The sequence below is a fragment of the Anticarsia gemmatalis genome, chromosome 12 (genome assembly GCF_050436995.1).
Source record: "Anticarsia gemmatalis isolate Benzon Research Colony breed Stoneville strain chromosome 12, ilAntGemm2 primary, whole genome shotgun sequence".
NCBI lineage: Eukaryota > Metazoa > Arthropoda > Insecta > Lepidoptera > Erebidae > Anticarsia > Anticarsia gemmatalis.
In genome coordinates, this window is record NC_134756.1 from 3697444 (window position 1) to 3715987 (window position 18544).

The 18544-nt window shown below is 36.7% G+C and overlaps 1 protein-coding gene across 15 annotated transcripts in view; it reads right to left on the reverse strand.

Moving 5' to 3' along the window:
• The window catches only part of LOC142977085 (uncharacterized protein CG43867), a 353930-nt gene that overhangs the window by 69954 nt on the left and 265432 nt on the right, over positions 1–18544 (reverse strand). For all 15 annotated transcript variants that reach the window (XM_076120791.1, XM_076120790.1, XM_076120794.1 and 12 more), the window contains one exon: positions 462–524. In XM_076120791.1, the coding sequence (XP_075976906.1) occupies positions 462–524 (63 nt within the window). The remainder of the gene's footprint in view (positions 1–461; positions 525–18544) is intronic.

Sequence of the window (18544 nt, forward strand, 5' to 3'; positions counted from 1 at the left end):
GAAAATCTATCTACAATACACAGGGTTGTCCCACAATGACGAAGGTCTATGTCAAACAAAAGCTGCCAGCGCAACATGGCCAAAATTAATGGAACGTTTTTGCTGACCCTACTGACTTGCAACTCTACGAAGGGGAGAATCTATTTGTGAGATAAAAACCCGTTTTTATTGGAAAACTGGGTTCTAGGGTTTAAAGAGGATTTTCTATTTGTTGATTGATTGAGCCTGTAATCTGTGTAGGGCTTTAACTTTTAAATTTATTTTTAACTGAGTACGACTTACCGAATATAATTTAAATTGGTATTATTTCAAGAGTATTATTTACACAATACCTAAGTTTCAGTTCAGGTTTTTTTTAATTACCCTATACACCATAGTGTATAAATACTTCTTTAAAATATTACAGGAAACCGATTCTTGTTCGTTTCATAAATACTTAGAATAGTATTAGTTATATTTACCTTATCCTCCGCCTCCTCCGCCCTGCCCTCGGCTTCCAGGACCCTCTGCTCAAGCTCCGAGAGCTGAAACAATACAAAAAATATTATTATTATCATACAAAGAATAAAATTTAAATATTTCCTGAAAACATCAAAACGATACACGTAACGCCATCTATTGGACAAGTAACGCAAACACCCGCACCTCTGTCGTCACGGGAGAGCTCCACCCAAACTCAAACCATTTTCCTCAGCTCATTTACTACGTAACTCAACAACCACCCGCTAGATGTCGCTGTCCCACCAAGCGTACTTTATTGAACCACGTGGTGTGGGTTACGAAATATAAGTTGTCCGTATATCCAGCTATTTATCAGGGAGGTTGTAGAAAAGGTATTATTGTTATGTAAGAGCGAGTTTCGTGCGGTTTGTGAGGCGCGGGGGCGGCGAATCGGCTCGTGAAAGGGTGTACGCTACTTGCAAAATGTTATAGCTGTGATATATGTTCGTAAGACACGATTTGGATTGTATTTGAAAGGTTTATTTCACTGCGGCTATGAATATGGCCGATCCTTTAAGGACGCGAAAATTTTATTATAACTCCGATAATCATATTTGTATGATCCACAAATAACATGGGAGTTAAATTTATTTGCATTTTACGTAACATAATACCATACATAACATGTTGGAAGTTTCTATATTTACCACGCAAATCATTATTTCATTTTAATCATTTTTTTTATTACAACTCTAATACCTAATATTACAATGAAACTGACAATAACATAATAAATAGTGTACACAGCATTGTCCGTTGTTATCTGAGATAGCTGGCTCGTGAGATTAGTCGCAGCGTTAGTAGTTAGCAATACAACTAATGCGCTTATAGAACACATGCTTGTATTAGTACGTACTAACTACTTAGTAACATATGTACTGGTGACTAAAGAAACAATATGTCTTGATAGATTCGACACGCGACTTTGTCTGCGTGAAAATATTTTCAAGAGTAAAACAGTATCTTGTGCTAATCTAGTGCCCTTAGATTATAGTGATTAGTACGTTACGTCAAAGCAGCAATGTACTGAATAGTGACATAGATTTGACGTATACTAGCTGTCAACTGAGATACGTGATAAGCCCGCAGGTTATACTATAGGGGTACCACATTTAAATCCGTTCTGTAGTTCTTGAACTTTCGCATTTATAATACTAGCCTCTGCCCGCGACTTCGTCCGCGTGAAAATACTTCAGGCTACCCGGTACACAAAGTATCCTATGTGTCAATCTAGATTAATAACTATCTAATAATATACCTAGCCTATGCATATGATAATAATAATATTTTTTTCGTTTCATACACGTGTCATACATAAAGAATTCCAGAAATTTTCATTTTGTGATATTATAAACTTCCAATGAAAACAATATTTACTCAGTGGAAATTTTTTGTTTTCCATATTTTTCTGTAAAAACGAATTACAGATTTCCAGGAAAGCTGTTGTTTTTTCCTACATTGGATTAATCTGAATAAATAGTATTGGTTTTTAAACGAATATTTGACTTTATTGAATCAGGATCAAACATTTTTCAGAAATTTGCTAAATTATTAATTTACAAGTTAACAGTAAATCCTCGTGTAAAATTAACAAACAAACAAATTGAAATGTTATAGAAAACAGAACAGTTTTCACATCGCAATAAAATGCAAAATTGAATAAAAGCCAATATTATATAACAAATTATAAATTTAATAAAAGCGATTTGGACAAAAATAGATAAATATTTTATAGGTGTATTAGAAGAACTGCAAGTCTTTTAAACAAACTAAACCTTTTTGAAAAAATTCTAACCCATTTATGATATAACTTCATAATCTTTTGGCGACTGAAAAGAGTGGCCGTGAGTTTTTTGCTAGTTCTTCTCATAAGGCTCTATCCCCTTACCGAGCTAGTGGTAGATTCAATGTGTCAATATTTGACCTAAATGAATAAATGATATGATTTTATTAATAATTCTACAGTATATGGATAAAGTTCTAATGTTCATAGGTTCTAAGAAATAGTAGGTCACCTAAAGTAATCGGATTACTGAGGTAGACCTAGATCACAGCGAATATGGAATTACATACGAATTATACATACCGGGTGTCTGTTCAATTATTTATTTGAATATTATACTTCTGTATTTGTCTAATATCGTTGGTTGACTACTCTAGTGTTTGCGGCTTTCGGTCTTGGGTACGATTCTGAGATATAAGTTCCGTTGATTTTAATGTAGGTGTGTATTTGATAAAATCTTTTAAGGACTTGAATCGCCATATTTTTATAGTATTTGTGATCTTCTTTTTTTCCAAAAGTACCATCCTTCATCTGCATAATTTCCGATGCATAGAACAAAATGTTTTGACATTTTAGGATGCCTTTGGCTTTCTTGAATTAGATGTGAAATAATAAATCCTTAAGGGTTGATATATCAGAAATCCTATCTCACGCTTCAACAGTAACGTTTGTTATTTCTAAGCAATTGAAAGATAACTGCAAATAAAACTATCCAATGCGGCGATAGCCTTACGGAACTACATAAATCTATTTGATTTGAACGTTCAATCAAAACCCAGTAAACAAGCAAAGCCTAATTACCATTTACTGATATTACGGTACTATGTCAATAGACCTTTTCCTCCAATGTTTATGACTTCAAACACTAGTTTCGCCCGTGACAGCGCCTGAAGTCACATATCAACACTAAATCGCCGTAATGGTATACCACGCTTACGAACAACCAGACAACTTGACCTGTATTTACCAACTATTGTATTTGCTAAAGAGGTCTAGTTAATCTGGACAATGTGTATTTATTGCTCAATAATATGACACATTCGGGTCAGAGTCTTTGACAAGTACTTGAGAAGTAATGTCAGTATTATTGACGTATGCTCTGTATCAGGGTGGAATGGTGTGTTTATGAGTTTTGAGTTCGGGTTCCCTTCGATATCTTGAATGTATGAAATTTATGACGGTGTGCGAGACTAATTGATTCTGTTTCTGTTAAGTTTTGGTTGATGTTGCAGTTCAGTTTTGAAGATGTAAAATTGTGTTGGGTATGATAGCGCAATTTGCTTCACTTGGCATTATACAGAAGTAAGCGTTAGACATTTAAAATTACTTGATAAAATTATGCTAGAGGGCGATTTTTCATACAAATATCGGTAACTACTCGGTTGTCGATAGTCGTTAGAAAGAAATCACGCATCATATCTTAGCAAGGATCTGATTTATAAGCTTGATAAAACACATTGTTTACTGGAAGATTCGAAGCCATATTATTATTGAAAGGAAATGTAGAAACACGCTGTTATAAACATTATTTTCTAAACAAATCTTTGACTAAACCAACAGTAAGACCTTTACTAAGAAAGCTCTTAATTACTTTGATTCTGAATAAATTATATTATCTTTCTTTGGCCTAGGTTTCTTTGATCTCTATTCTTAATTACAGTCTAATTAACTGATCAAACACAAAAAAACGGAATTACTTACAAAATTATGTTGTGTTACATCTAACAATACTCGTGGTGATTAAAAAGGTTACGCCGTAGCCCCTTTACTCGTGGGTTCAATTCCGATACGACACAATAACAATTTACAAGTTGTTTCAGGTCTGGTTACATCAGTTTGTTGTTTGTATGTTTGTAAATGTCCTGGCGACACTACAAAAGATGAAGTGCGGAAGTTAAGTTTAAAAAAATACATATTAGGTCGGGAAGAAAGTCTTTTCGCATTATAGTATGTATTAACTTGTAATAAAATATTTTCTCTACACAAAAAAGCTCGATATTTGGGTACTTCACGAGCTCACTGAAAGAAACCTAATGAACCGTGTACTCATTTGTGATTCTTGAAGCCAAAGAGATTTTATGTTCAAGTTCATACATACTATGCGAAAAGACTTTTTCCCCGACCTATTATAAAAGGACTCGCTATAAAAGTCGTTTTTGTCAAAGCCTTAAATAAAGTTCAACGACCTTAAACTGTAAATTTAAAGTGAGCAACGATCAAAACAGGGATCATTTTCCCATTTCATACACTGCCAAACAAAATATCGGTTTATGTCGACCAATTTCTTGGTTCAAAGCCTTCGAAAAGGAAGGCTCCAGTGCAAACTTATGAGGTTCGACATCAAATACCAAGTTAAACGCATCGATGCATCAAATCAAAGTGATGGGAACGAATTATGAGTTGGTATTAAGATATATGTTGTTATGAGGTATGGAGTTGATATTAATGTTTGACTGGCTTTCAAAGATGTTTCTGTGGATCCTTAGGAATATGATAAACAAATACTTTATATTATGTGTAATTTTGTGGGGGATAATTTTCAGTCATATTTTTATGTACGGGGCCTCGTGATACTTAAAAAGATAGTAGTATTTTATTCACAATTTAACATAAATATCTGATCAGCACACCAGGCGAATGCCGTAGAAACAAATTCTTTAGAACATTTTAAATGTCAAACTCCCGATACTTGGTAGAACCGATAAGAAAATTGCGCAACTAGTAAAATATAAATATGTGGAGGTAATAATGAACTCATGTGCTCTGAGAAACCACTAAGTAAGAGCCTTAAAAAACTTTAGGAAACAAAATGCTAATATTTTTCTTTAATAAAAAATTACTCAAGCCGTTCCTTTCATCATCGGTAACTACTTTTACTCCATCAAACATTTAGCCGTCATACTTCCATCCGAATTCATTTTGTCCGAGCACCCTTTCGTTTGAAACTCACTGTAACTTGGAGTGAAGCCGGTGGCCAGCAATTTTCTGCATCACATCACTTGTTGAAGATTTCAACTGTGAATTGTGAATATTTCCAACAGACTGGGCCTTTGAAGTGTTTCGGTACGGAAACGGTGAGCATTATGTACTCATCCGTCCATAGTTTTTGGAAATTACAACTGCGAGTGAATTACTGGGATATTTTGAGTTAATTCTACAATTGAAGTTACTTTATTGTGGTAATTCCGTTGCCTTTTCGTCGAGGAAAACAGACGTGTCTACGATTTATAGACTTTTACATTTGGTTGTTTTTTATAAATTTGTAATATGATTAACGTCTCAAGCGTATTATACAAGAAAAAAATTATCAAGTTATTTTCAATTTCAATGGCTATTAGATAGTACGGAGTGAGTGAAATTGTGCTACTCTATTGTATCCACAAAATAAATAATAATCGTTTCGGGTTTGGTTGTACTTTGTGTCCGTTGTTTTGTATGTTTATAAAAGTCCCCGCGATACAAGAGCAATTCTTAGTGCGGGAGTTTTCTTTATAAAGAGGTAAGGAAGAAGGAAATATATCATTATGTTGAAATGATTGCCCTATAAAACAATGAACCACCAATGATTTACCTAACAACAGTACTTCAACAATTACCACCACAATTCACTACTGCATTTATTATGCGCGCTATACGCTAACAGCATCAAATATGACTAATACATGAACCATCGCATCAGCAAATCAAACCAAATCCCAGATGAAGCCAATCATTAACCATTACTAATCAGTTTAAATTCACGGCCAACGCGCCCAGTGATAAAGTAATTATCGCCTACACAATTAGGCTTGTAGCCATCAATCATAGCTGTAAATTATTATTACGGGCTTCGATTATGAGGAACGCCCCTAAAACGATTAAGGTTAGGACAGTTTGAAGAACGCTAGAAAGTAAAATTTTAGATTCTAGGTTTTTTTCATAACATTATTTCTTTCGTGACAAGGTAAAATCGATTTGTTCATTATTGATAAATACATCTTTAGAATAATTTCGGAGTGACTTTATGTTTAAAGTAACTATGAAAAGAAAGTAAAAGGTAAGGTATAGACAGCGTCTTGTGGCTGTGGTACCTAACATGCATATAATATTGCTTTGAACTTTTTAGCAGTTGTAAATGATATCATATTATGCTGTCTATAAGTTGCGATAAAATTAAGTTCCAGAAACTGCCAACCAGTAAATAAAAAATCCGCAGGACTATCTTCTGACTTTGTCCTGCCTTGTTGGCACAGACATCTCATAAATCATGTACCAATTCCAATCTAAGCACTTAAACATCTATTACGTACAAACATCTTATTTCACCGCAATAAACGGTGGGCGCCGCAAGACGTCCGCTCGGTGCGGTGGCCGAGCAATAAATGATCCCAAAGGTGCAGCGAGACACGGTCGCGCTCAAATATTAACAAACTACCCGCTTTATGGCGATTCAAATGTACCCGTTTATTGCTCCTCTTGCGAGATTCTACGAATGATGGCCACTATTCTCAAGATATATTTCTGATTTTGTTAAAAGTGTTTGTGCCTGTTTAGTTTGTGTACTGAAATTTGAATAGTAAGAATTTATATTTGTTGGGTAACTTTGATAAACATTTTACAGAAACAATCTTCTATATACTTCAATTTTTTTTGAGTTCGTCCTTAATCTAAATCAAGTGAAAATAATTTAAAATGATTAATTAGCTTGAACCTCTTCTGAATAGTAAGAATTTATATTTGTTATTGTCTTGCTTTGATTAAACATTTCACAGAAAAGTCTTTTTCATACTACGACATTTTTTTTGAGTTCACACGTCTGAAATCGAAATCAAGTGAAAATATTTTAAAATGATAAATTAGCTTGGAAGTCTCCACAATCTTAATTATTGGTTATCTTTTGTTAATTGCTATACTTATCGGTTAAAAAATAAAAAACGAGAACAAAAAAATTAGATGTTTGAAAGGAAATGACGTAATAGGGAAATGTAACTGCCATGGTTAAACAGTAAGCACGCTATTCTACCAGCGGTTGTCACTTTAAAAAACTTCTTCCTACAAAATGTCCAAGTTCGATTAGGTATTTGATCGTAAAAACTAGTGTGGAACCGCAACTTCACCTAAAACGAGTCCCGGCTAAGACAAACTTTGCATTTTAAGGTCTATCTAAATCTTAGTGATTTTAAAGTTTTGATGGCAATCGGCTTCCGGGAAGTTAGTCGTTATAAAAGCCATGTTGAGGGCGAAAAGTTAGGGTTATGCTTTGTCGACGATTCTGGTCGTTGCCAGTTCTAAAATGTGTAATGTTAGAAAAAGTTATGCAGTGTTGGTTAGTTTTTGATATAAGAGGGTAACTTGCATGTGTTTTTGTCGTCACTTCTCCTGTATGGGTAGCTTCATATGATACAACTTATTTTAGCTAAATAAGTTATATATAGCAGTGAGTATACTAATATTGTGTTTTACAACGTGTAAGAAGTCATTAAAATCAATTGAAATTGGTGCAATTCAGTCTCTCTCATAATCGCTAGAATTAATTATTGAAACTACATATCATACTGACGCAAGACAGTTTCAGCTCACGCTCAGATCATGTAATTGCTACCCAAAATGCAAATAAAAACACTTCAGATGCCTACCAACAAAATCCCTATAAAGTAGCACAATCTACAAGTAAGAAGTATCATAATTTTTTTCAAACTACACACAAAGTCTTCAAATCCTTTAGATCTCAAAAATAGATTCCAAGAGTTAGTCAAACTTATAAAAGGCGTATAGTTTTCAAAAAAATCCAAGTCGAGTATTTAAACAGCAGTCTCGGGAGTGAAACTTTTTCATACTGTCTCCAAAACGATTTTATTTTTATTTTACGCGTGCCGAGACCAAGTTCCAGCAACTTTTAAAGTTGGCAAACTTCTTTGTGATTAAGTTACAAAAAGAAATGGATCTATTTCCTAAGTTGCGGGCTTGCGAGCGGAATTCCTGGATTTTTGGTTACTCCACGATTTTTGAAGAACAATTTGTGAAGAAATATTTTCACAAGTTCGTTCCGGTGGGTAATAGAATTGAATTTATGGTATCGCTTTCGGCCATTCCGTGATGTAGGTTAGTTCTTGTGTTGTAAGAATTGAAATATAAATTTCAGGAGCCGTATTTTAGTTTTACCTGTTCTTTTAGGTCACAGAGGTTAGTTTCGATTTAGGCTGAGGTAACAAAATCGATTTAAGTCTTCAGTTTGAGTTTAGCTTTAGCTTTAACATGCTTTATTCTTATCGGGCAAATAAGAAAGGTGGAACTCTTTCAGAATAATAGTTTCGACTCACTGTAAAGTCTGTTTTATTAAGTCAACTAACTAAATAACGTGGTAAATTAAACCGTAAATTGTCGTCAAATCCAACCAGAGCCAACACGTGAATTTTAACAGAAAGTTTCTTCAGAATGTGTTACATATGGGTGCAGCTCGTTGGGAAATGAAGCTTGCAATCGTCAGTCGACACATACACTGCGTAATTAGACGTAACAAACGCTACGAATACTCGCTCTCTCGTTCCACACTCCTCTGAACTCCGCATTACGCTATACTCCGCAGTGTTCCGCTGTTCCGCGTAATTCCGCGTAACTCCACCACCTCGAGTGTCGGACTCCCGACTTTGCTAAATAGAATTTACTTTTTGAATTTGAATTTATAAAGTTGGAATTCCCCGGAATACGTTTTGTTTCTCCGGATAATTGAAACGTCACGTTTATTTGGAATTGTATTTTTTGGGGCGTTTGCTCTTTTTGCGTTCATAAATTTATGGAAGGTCAGCTAAATGTAATGAAAGCTTTAAGTAAAAATGTGAAGCGTTCTTTCGGTATGACAAGTTGAGGGATTTGTTTTTGTCTTGTTATACAATTTTAGGGGACATAAAAATATTTTACAAATCATTTGCAAATACATACATATATCTATCTATATCTGCATTCTACAGCTATGTAAACGACATAAAATATAGAAACTTCCTTGAGCAAACTGTGTTAAATAAACTAGTTTGATTATTCGGACCACTGCAAACAATGAATGTTAATAAAAGAAAATGGTTTCAACCTAAATTGACTATCAACTATCAACCAATGGCTAACGAGTCGCAAGTAATGCGAAAAGTACGAATATGCACATAATGCTGCTTGCGGATATTCACAACACTATAACCCAACATGCAGCATTCCCAGCACTCAACAGTTTCTAAACGAGCTAATTTAACTATCAGTGCACCTGACATTCTATTTACGCCGACCGAGCTTTCAAAACTTATATGAAAGTGCAAGCCAGTGCAACTGACATAATAACCCGGCTAAGTTCAAGTTACACGAGATTATAGCAGGCATTATTAACGCGGGAACCTCCCGAACTTGTTCGGATAAACTTTATAAAATCACTTTAGTTTCGTTTACACCTGTGCGAGGATAATGACAGTTTGAAGTCTGTTTTGTACGTGTTAAAGTATCACTTTGCTTCTGTACCTAAGATGTAGATATTTTTACGATTTATACAACGAAGTTTAGTAATTTAGATCTAAAAAAAGTAGGTCTCGGAGTAGCATTTACAGATCATTACAGCCATTTTTTCGCAGGCAAGTCTACTTATTGACTTATTGTTGCAAGTTTCTAACGGGTATTTTCTTATCTCCTTCATTAATTATTAGTTACATAACAACTAGGTAACAATCAATATCGAATGTGTAGGTACTGTCCCTGTTTGTAATTTCAAAATTGATTTTAACATTTTTATGTATTTTCAGAATAAAGGCGCTGTATTAAACAGACAACCGGCAGCTGCATAAATTTAAAGGTCACTGGTGTTCTAAATTCTGGATTTTCGAGACTTCCGCTAGCTGTGAAACTTGCATGCAATGCTGTCTACTAAGTTGTAGTTCTATACTAACAATATATGGTTCTCATTGTACAGAACATTAGCAGGAAATATGTTTATGACAGTAGTTGTTACAGGCGTTAATGTGCCCCTTGATTTACAACTAAGTGTTTCATATTAAAGCGATTCTTCTTATTTTATTGTACAGAACGACGTTTATGAGGAATATGAGTAAGTGACTGCTTTATCTAGATTGTAAAGTAAATTAAGTATTTGGGTATTAGTCCGCTATTATTACTGTAACCTGAATATTTTTTTCTCATACAAACACATACATCATAAAATTACGCCTTCTTTCCATAGGGGTAGGCAGAGACCAGGGAAATAGTAACAGAATATTTTTACATACTATAAAATACAAGATTATGACGTCATAATCTAGTAAACAAAAATTTTGTTTGAAATCAAATTAGTGTTTTATTAATTGTTGCTATCATAATTTATAGTGATATTATTTGTATGTTATAGTAATGAGCACAAGCTATTTATGTTATTGATTTCAGCATTATGAACGTCTTTACCGTGACAAACTATTTTCTTCTGTATTACTGTCATTAATTTGTTTATTGAGTCTCGGCCATTTATTACCTCAACAAAAGCACTCTTTTCAAAAATATTTTTTGAACTGATGCCCTACAATCTTAGAAAAATCTCTCGCATATTTACAAACTTGACACAATGAATAATTTAGAATGTATTTAAATATAAGCAAGACGGGCGGGTCGGGCGTATTCAATGAGTTCAGAATGTTGTGATCGAGTTAGCTCCCCCACTGAAGGAAAACATGTTTCATATTTTCAATGGCTTTGTACGATCGTACCTGACACATGTGTGTCAGCTGATAAATGTATGTACAGTCATGAGCAAGAATATGTACACATTCATATTCCTAAAGACGTATTTGAGACTAAAGACATCACATATTTTTTTTTGCTTTTGTATTGCAAATCATTCTATTTCGTGTTAATGTCGCACAGACCATGATTGGAGAGCAATTTATCAAGCAATCCAAAATACAGTGCGTGCTCTCTTTAAATCTCTTCTAAATATAAGATAACAATAAAAATATCGAATGATATTTTATATTTTGATGGTAAATAAATAGCTTCCGTAAGATGAGAACAAATAGCTGTATACTGTTATATTATTAGTCTCATTTTGATCAGAAAATGTAACATTGTATACATATTTTTGCTCATTACTGTAGGTGCATGTATGCAGACGATATATCAAATATGTTTTGGAAGAAAATATGTAACGTTTTGTATGTGTTGTTGGTTACATAATATGTGTATACTTAGTATGAAAATTGTTAGGATTTTACTTGAGAAATATAACATTCGATGATACGGATGTGAATTTATTTTGATCACTGTACGTTCTTGTTAGTTGCATAGTGTATAGTCAAATAGAAGATTTTAAAGTTTTAGTTTGAAAAGTTGTTTTAGACATGTAATAGTTTCCGTTAAATGTTTCGGAACGTATTTACAAACCCTTTTAATACTGTAAAAGTGGAACTGTCAAACTAGAAAAGCAAAACCCTGAAGCTATGGTTGCCAATAGTATTAAAACAATTGATTATATAATACTGAAATACATACCTCACGTCTGTTATACCCGTAGGTTTAGTCATAGTGCATGAAATATGTGTATATGCGTTTTATCTATACTAATATTATAAAGCTGTAGAGTTTGTTTGTTTGTTTGAATGCGCTAATCTCAGGAACTACTGGTCCGATTTGAAAATTTATTTCAGTGTTAGATAGCCCAATCAATAAGGAAGGTTTTGCAAAATTCTGACCCATTCTCTCTTATGTGACGCAAGCGAAGTTGCGCGGGTCAGCTATCATTAACAATGTTAGTTCAGGTGAGCTGAAATAGATGGCCACATTAGGGGCACATTTTTAATTGCATTTTCCTCAATAATTAATGAATGAAGCAACAAAAGAGCAGTAACGAATGTATACGGGTAACAAGCGGCATCAGTGAAACTATTACGTCACGGACGCGTGTCGCCGCCGACATCTTTGCATGATTGATGCTGCGTCACACGACGTCTGCTCAGGGCTGCCCGGATCTCATCAACGAACTTATTTAATTACTATTTAACCTTCCATGGTTAAAAGTTGTTTAACATGTTTCTTTAGGACATAGAAAGTTGCGAAGACGCACTTGGCAAGGTTGGTAGAGTTAAGACCTTACCCATATCTCATTTGAGAAGATACCCTTGCCCAAAAGTGGGACAACAACGCGTTACAAAAATTATGTTGCTACTAGGTGTACTGTAATTTGGTGTTGAACTGACGACAAAAGAAGTTTTCTACTCGACGTGTATTTTTATTCTGATACGCTTATTTTGTGGTTCGTACGTAGCAGGCACATAGGCAAATTGGGGCTGAATGCCTGAAATTAATAGATTATAAGTTAATCCAACGTCTTAGATTTTTTTGTTGAAAATATTACAGGAGTAAATTAATTATATTCGTAACAACTAGTCCCTAACTCAAAACATATCCTATCAACGTATCTCATAACAATAGAATCCACATCAATGACGAAAACCTCACGAAGTGGGACAACAAACACATAACAGTCACAGCAAATACACATCACATTTCTCTTTAGCGCCAACCCTACATAGCGGCATTCAACAAAAGCAGCAACGGGCTTTTAATAAATTATTCTACGGGACCCAGTGCAGCTTTCAGAGCGGGTTTGAGCGAATTTAGCCTCGTATCCATTTATTACGGGACCCTTTCGAGATTCATCCAACACAACTGATTTTTAAGGAAATACTAAAGTCGAACGCTTTGACGTTTTTATTCTGTAGCTCGATTCTTTAATACTGTGGAGTAACGACAACCGCCTTGTCATCGAGAAATTTTGTATGAAAATCTGATCAACTCTAATGGGCGTCGTTAGATAGAACTATTTTGACAGTAGATTCTAAATGTCAAACTTTCGATAAGTACTCGACAGTACAGATTATACAGAATTGCGCTACTGTCGCGCGATTCTCTACAGTTGGTACTGTCGAGTATCGAAAATTTGACACTTAAATTGTACTACCAAAATAACTCCTGAGACGTCCGCTAGAGGCGCTGATGAGATTTTCATACAAAATTTCTCGGTGACAGGCGAGTTGTCGGTAGTCGATAGTAGTAGAGAATCGAGCTACAGGGGTCTTTATTAAACGTATTTGGTGATCGTTCGATTTGAACCTGACTGATTTCCGGTTTTCTAAATTTATTTGAGTGATCTTGCTTATTGGTTATGGTTTAAGGAATTTTTATTATGAAGTGTTTATTCGTGGATAAACTTGTGAGAGGCTTTGAATTGTGAATGTATGTGTTTATGTGTGAGATGTGACATGCGTTTATGAGGGGTGCTGAGTCTCGTGAGTAGGGTTGAAAGTACCTGTTACTTGTTTGAAAACTATTGTTTATATATTTGTAACCTATATATATTATATATTGGCTTAGCCTTTGTTCCAAACTTTGTTGGAGTCGGCTTCCAGTCTCACCGGATGCAGCTGGATACCATTGTTTTACATGGAGCGACTGCCTATCTGACCTCCTCAACCCATACCTGGGTTATAACACGATACCCTTCGGTAAGACTGGTTGTCAGACTTTCAAGCTTCTGACTACTGTTAACGACTGTCAAAGATCTTCGTAAATGACAGCCGGGACCCACAATTTAACGTGCCTTCCGAAACACGGAGAAACTCGATATGTATAAGATGGTCACCCATCCACAGAACAACCTCGGCAAGCATAGCTTAACCTCAGAGATCGATCCGCGCGGCTGTTGTTAACTAAGCCACGAGCTCCTACCATTGCACCGACGATATGATGTTTAGAAATTCTCTTACCCCCGGTTTATGAGATACATTTAGCGATAGTTAATCTATTCAATAGCGTTTAAATTCATATAAAAAACGCTATTGAATAGATAAAGTACCGCTAAATGTACCCAGAAACCGGGGGTTAGCAGATCATTTGTTAATTAATTCTGAAAAACAAAAGAAAAATGTTGTTGTTTTAATTTTGATTTAAAGATCCATATTATGTATCAACAATGAGTTTAACAAAATCCCGAAAAGAAAAACGTAAATAAAAATCTCCTTAAGCCAAAATATATACTAACACCATTGCGCGTTGGTAGAATAAAACCACACAAAACAAAGAAAAATCTAAATAAAGAAAAATCCATATCCAATTTGAGATCTAAACCGTAGTTTCCATATTTCCATCGGTACAAAAACCACAAACCCAGTTACATTCGGACCAGTCGTGTGGTCCACTCGATGTAAAAAGTCCAATATGGCGCGGACCGCCAATCAACGCTCGTTTCCATCATGTCATGCGGATTGTGCTGGACTAGGCACCTTCTATCTGTGGTACGACAATTAAAAGAAGACTGTCTTTCATGGTTTTATGGTGTATGCTTGAAATATGTTAGTTTACTTCTTATAATGCACTAGCTGACCTGCGCAACTTCGCTTGCGTCACATAAGAGAATCATAATTTTCCCCGTTTTTGTAACATTTTTTCACTGCTACTCTGCTCCTATATTGGTCGTAGCGTAATGATATATAGCCTATAACCTTCCTCCATACATGGACTATCTAACATTGAAAGAATTTTTCAAATCAGACCAGTAGTTCCTGAGATTAGCGCGTTCAAACAAACAAACAAACAAACAAACTCTTCAGCTTTATAATATTAAAAAGTATAGATTTAAGTGTTCAACATTTTAATTCAATAGTTGTTCTTTAACTAATAGGTAATTTAATACATCATTATTGTTGATTTCGTAGGCAGAGATTGTAGTTAAAGTAGGTACTAAGTAGAGTGGGGTCGGTGTGACGTGTTATGCTGACGATACCCTAGTTACAGCCCACGGCGCCACTTATCGTGAAGCGTCCCTACTGGTCACGTCGGGCGTTGCGACAATAGTCGGAAGAATCAGAGCCCTCGGCCTTAAAGTCGCCTTAGAAAAATCCGAGGCCATAGCCTTCCATGGGCCTCGAAATGCGCCGCCAGCCGGGGCGCACATAGTTGTTGGTGGAGTTATCATCGGCATTAGCGGGGCGATGCGGTATCTCGGCATCGTCCTGGACAGCCGGTGGAGCTTCAAAGAGCACTTTCGGCGCTTAGCGCCTCGGTTGATCGGCGCTGCAGGAGCCTTGGGGCGTCTACTCCCGAATATCGGGGGGCCAGGTGGCGCCTGTCGTCGGCTCTACACAGGTGTAGTAAAATCAATGGCCCTTTACGGCGCTCCCATTTGGGCTGATGCGCTGCGCCGCGAAAATGTTGCGATCTTGCGGAGGCCACAGCGCGTCCTCGCCATCAGGGCCGTAAGGGGCTACGCAACTGTGTCTTTTGAAGCGGCATGCGTCCTCGCGGGGACTCCTCCGTGGGATCTGGAAGCCAAAGTCTTGGCGAACGTTTATCGCCAGACAGTGGAGGCTAGATCCCGGGGGACCGGTCCGGAGCCGGAGGCCATTGCACGGTGGAGACAAGAGTCTAGCCGTGATGTCTTCCGGACCTGGACTGAGCGGCTGGAGGAACCGAGCGCCGGGGTGTTAACCATCGGCGCCATTCGGCCGGTCCTTGTCGAGTGGACGAGTAGAGGGCACGGTGTCATCACCTATTGCCTTACACAGGTCCTTAGCGGTCACGGCTGCTTCGGCCGATACCTGTGGAAGGTGGCACGGAGGGAGCCGACGGCAGAGTGCCATCATTGCGGCGCAGTGGAAGACACGGCAGCGCACACGCTTTCGGAGTGTGCGGCGTGGACTGAACCGAGGGCGCGCCTCGTTGCGGTGGTGGGCGCCGATTTATCGCTGCCGGCGGTCGTCAGGGCCATGGTTTGCGACGCCTCGGCATGGAGGGCGATGATCACCTTCAGTCAGGAAGTGATGTCGCGGAAGGAGGAGGCCGAGAGGGCGCGCGAGGTTGATCCCCTCGCCGCCCAGATGCGTCGCCGCCGGGTAGGTCGTCGGCGGCTGGCGCACGATCGGCGCATTCCCCCTTAGTGAGGACCTTTGGGCGGCGGTTACGGGGACACCGCCGTCCAGTTAATAGGTCCTCTCGAGGGTTGCTGATGGGCTGTTGTGTCCGGCCTATCGGCATGTGGAAATAGGGTGCTTTGGGCAGCCTCTGTGAGGGACCCCTAAATTGGGGTATCCGCGTGGCGTGCGGCTTGCGGTACATGCTTTGGCAGTTATCCCGCCGCACGCCGCCACAAGCGGCCGTGAGGATACACGTGGAGGTACTAAGTAGAGTAGTGTAGTAAGCCTGAGGTTTTGCGATTATATCGTAAAATTCTTTACATTTTGTAACATATTAATAGGCTCGTGCCTATTAGAGCAATAGTATTTTTTTGTAAATATACCAAATATAAACAATTTGAGGATTTTTCGTAGTTTGCCCTGTGATCAAATTATTTGAATTTAATTCAAAAACGTAATATTTTGAAACTGAGTACATAGACCCAAAATAACACGTAACATTAGCGAAAACTTATCATGCTTTATTGTTCTACTTATTGTTGATCCGCATATATTTTGGGACGCGAACCATCATGGTAAAACAACAACCATTGCAACGGACTTTAAAATTCTTCGTCAACCACATCATAGTCCCATGGGGGTAGTCCTCAAGAAATACTGATAACTGTGCCTTAATCTTGAAAGTTAAACGATTTAAACGTGTGTAGGGGGCGAAGAAGGGGGGGAAGGGGGCGAGGGTAGGGGGCGGCTCATTCTGAAGATGTACGTCGGTGTAATGATGCTTGAAGTTGAGTGTAAGGCAGTAGTTTTAACGTAGCTGCTGATGTTGAGAATGTTAAGTTGTGAGAGGAACGCGATTACGATTTGGATGGAAACTGTTCAGTATGTTTAGTTGGAAACACCCAATCTGCGGTTAAATTAACGTACATAAGTCAAAACCGCGTATGGTACATGTAATAATCATACAAAAATATAAAGCCACAAATAAAATACAATGTCACCTAACTATATCAATAGAAATTTAAGTAGTAAAATATTAAAATAAATTTGCAAAAAAATTAGTAATCAATCAAAACTGTAATTTGCAAAGGAAAAAGCAGTAAATTATTAATGAGAAATATCTACAAAAAGGTACAGTAATAATGACTTTTTATTGTAATTATTTTGGTGAAATATGCTCTACAAACGTATTCGCTGACTCTTATAACCTATCGTAGACCTCAATTAATTACGTTGAAAAATTATGAAACGAACCATACTAAGTGCATTTTAAAACACTAGTCTTAAACAGAATAACTACCGAACTAAAACTAAACGTACAGAACATATTACTAACTTTACTTAGTACATAAAAAGTAAGTAGTATCGTAAAAATCTTTCTCAAAGACCTCGGTGCACCGGATTCTAATATCGGAAACCGTACTCGCTTTATGCGGTTATGAAAACTAAAGGAAAATGCATCAACGCGAGGAACAACGTAAAAACGGATTATTGAAGTTTTTATTAAGAAAGAAAATGCAGGATTTTCAGCTTATTTCGTGGTGATGTTTTTAAATATTTGTAACGATTATTAGTAGAAAAGATTATTAGATTGCTTAACTGCGCGCGTAGCTAAAGAACATACTTTTTTTTAGCAAATATGACCTACATAATACAAGGTAACTTTTAACTGAACTTTACTTATGCATTTGAATATGAAGGCTTGCTAACAATAGTATTTCGTTTGCTTGTAAGAAACAATGGATGAATGTTTAAAGGCAAATATTTTAAACTTAACATTTTCGTTTACCACTTGCGGAATAGGAGTTTTCCATGGGAGGATAAACTACACAATAAGAGTGATATACCTGCATTTTTGTAAATAATGCATTATTGAATTATTATTTAGTTAGGTTATTACGAAGACAACCAAAAGCAAAATGGAGGACAAAGTTTGCGAGTTACTGGTTTATAAAACAAAACACACTCGCAAGTCAGTCACACACAGTTTCCACACAAGCATTGTTAATTAAAAAGTATAAACACAACGTGAAATTAAAAGAAAAAAATGAACAAGAATGCGTACAAAATCCGTAATTTTGTGCAAAGAATAACGGTTTTAAGTGTAGTGCGGGAGTTTTGCACTTATTTTAATCTTCCGTACAATGCCAGCTTAAATAACAGGAGGGTGGAATGTACTGTTAGGAAAATACCGAATTTTAACACAGAAATTCAGTGGAGCGTGAATGCTGGCCTTCTGTATGAGACGTGTTATCTTACTAGTGTATTGTGGAACAAAGTATGGTGTTAGCGAAATGGTTCGTGGAAATAGCAGTACTATGGGAATTTAGATGTATAAGTATTTGATAAGACA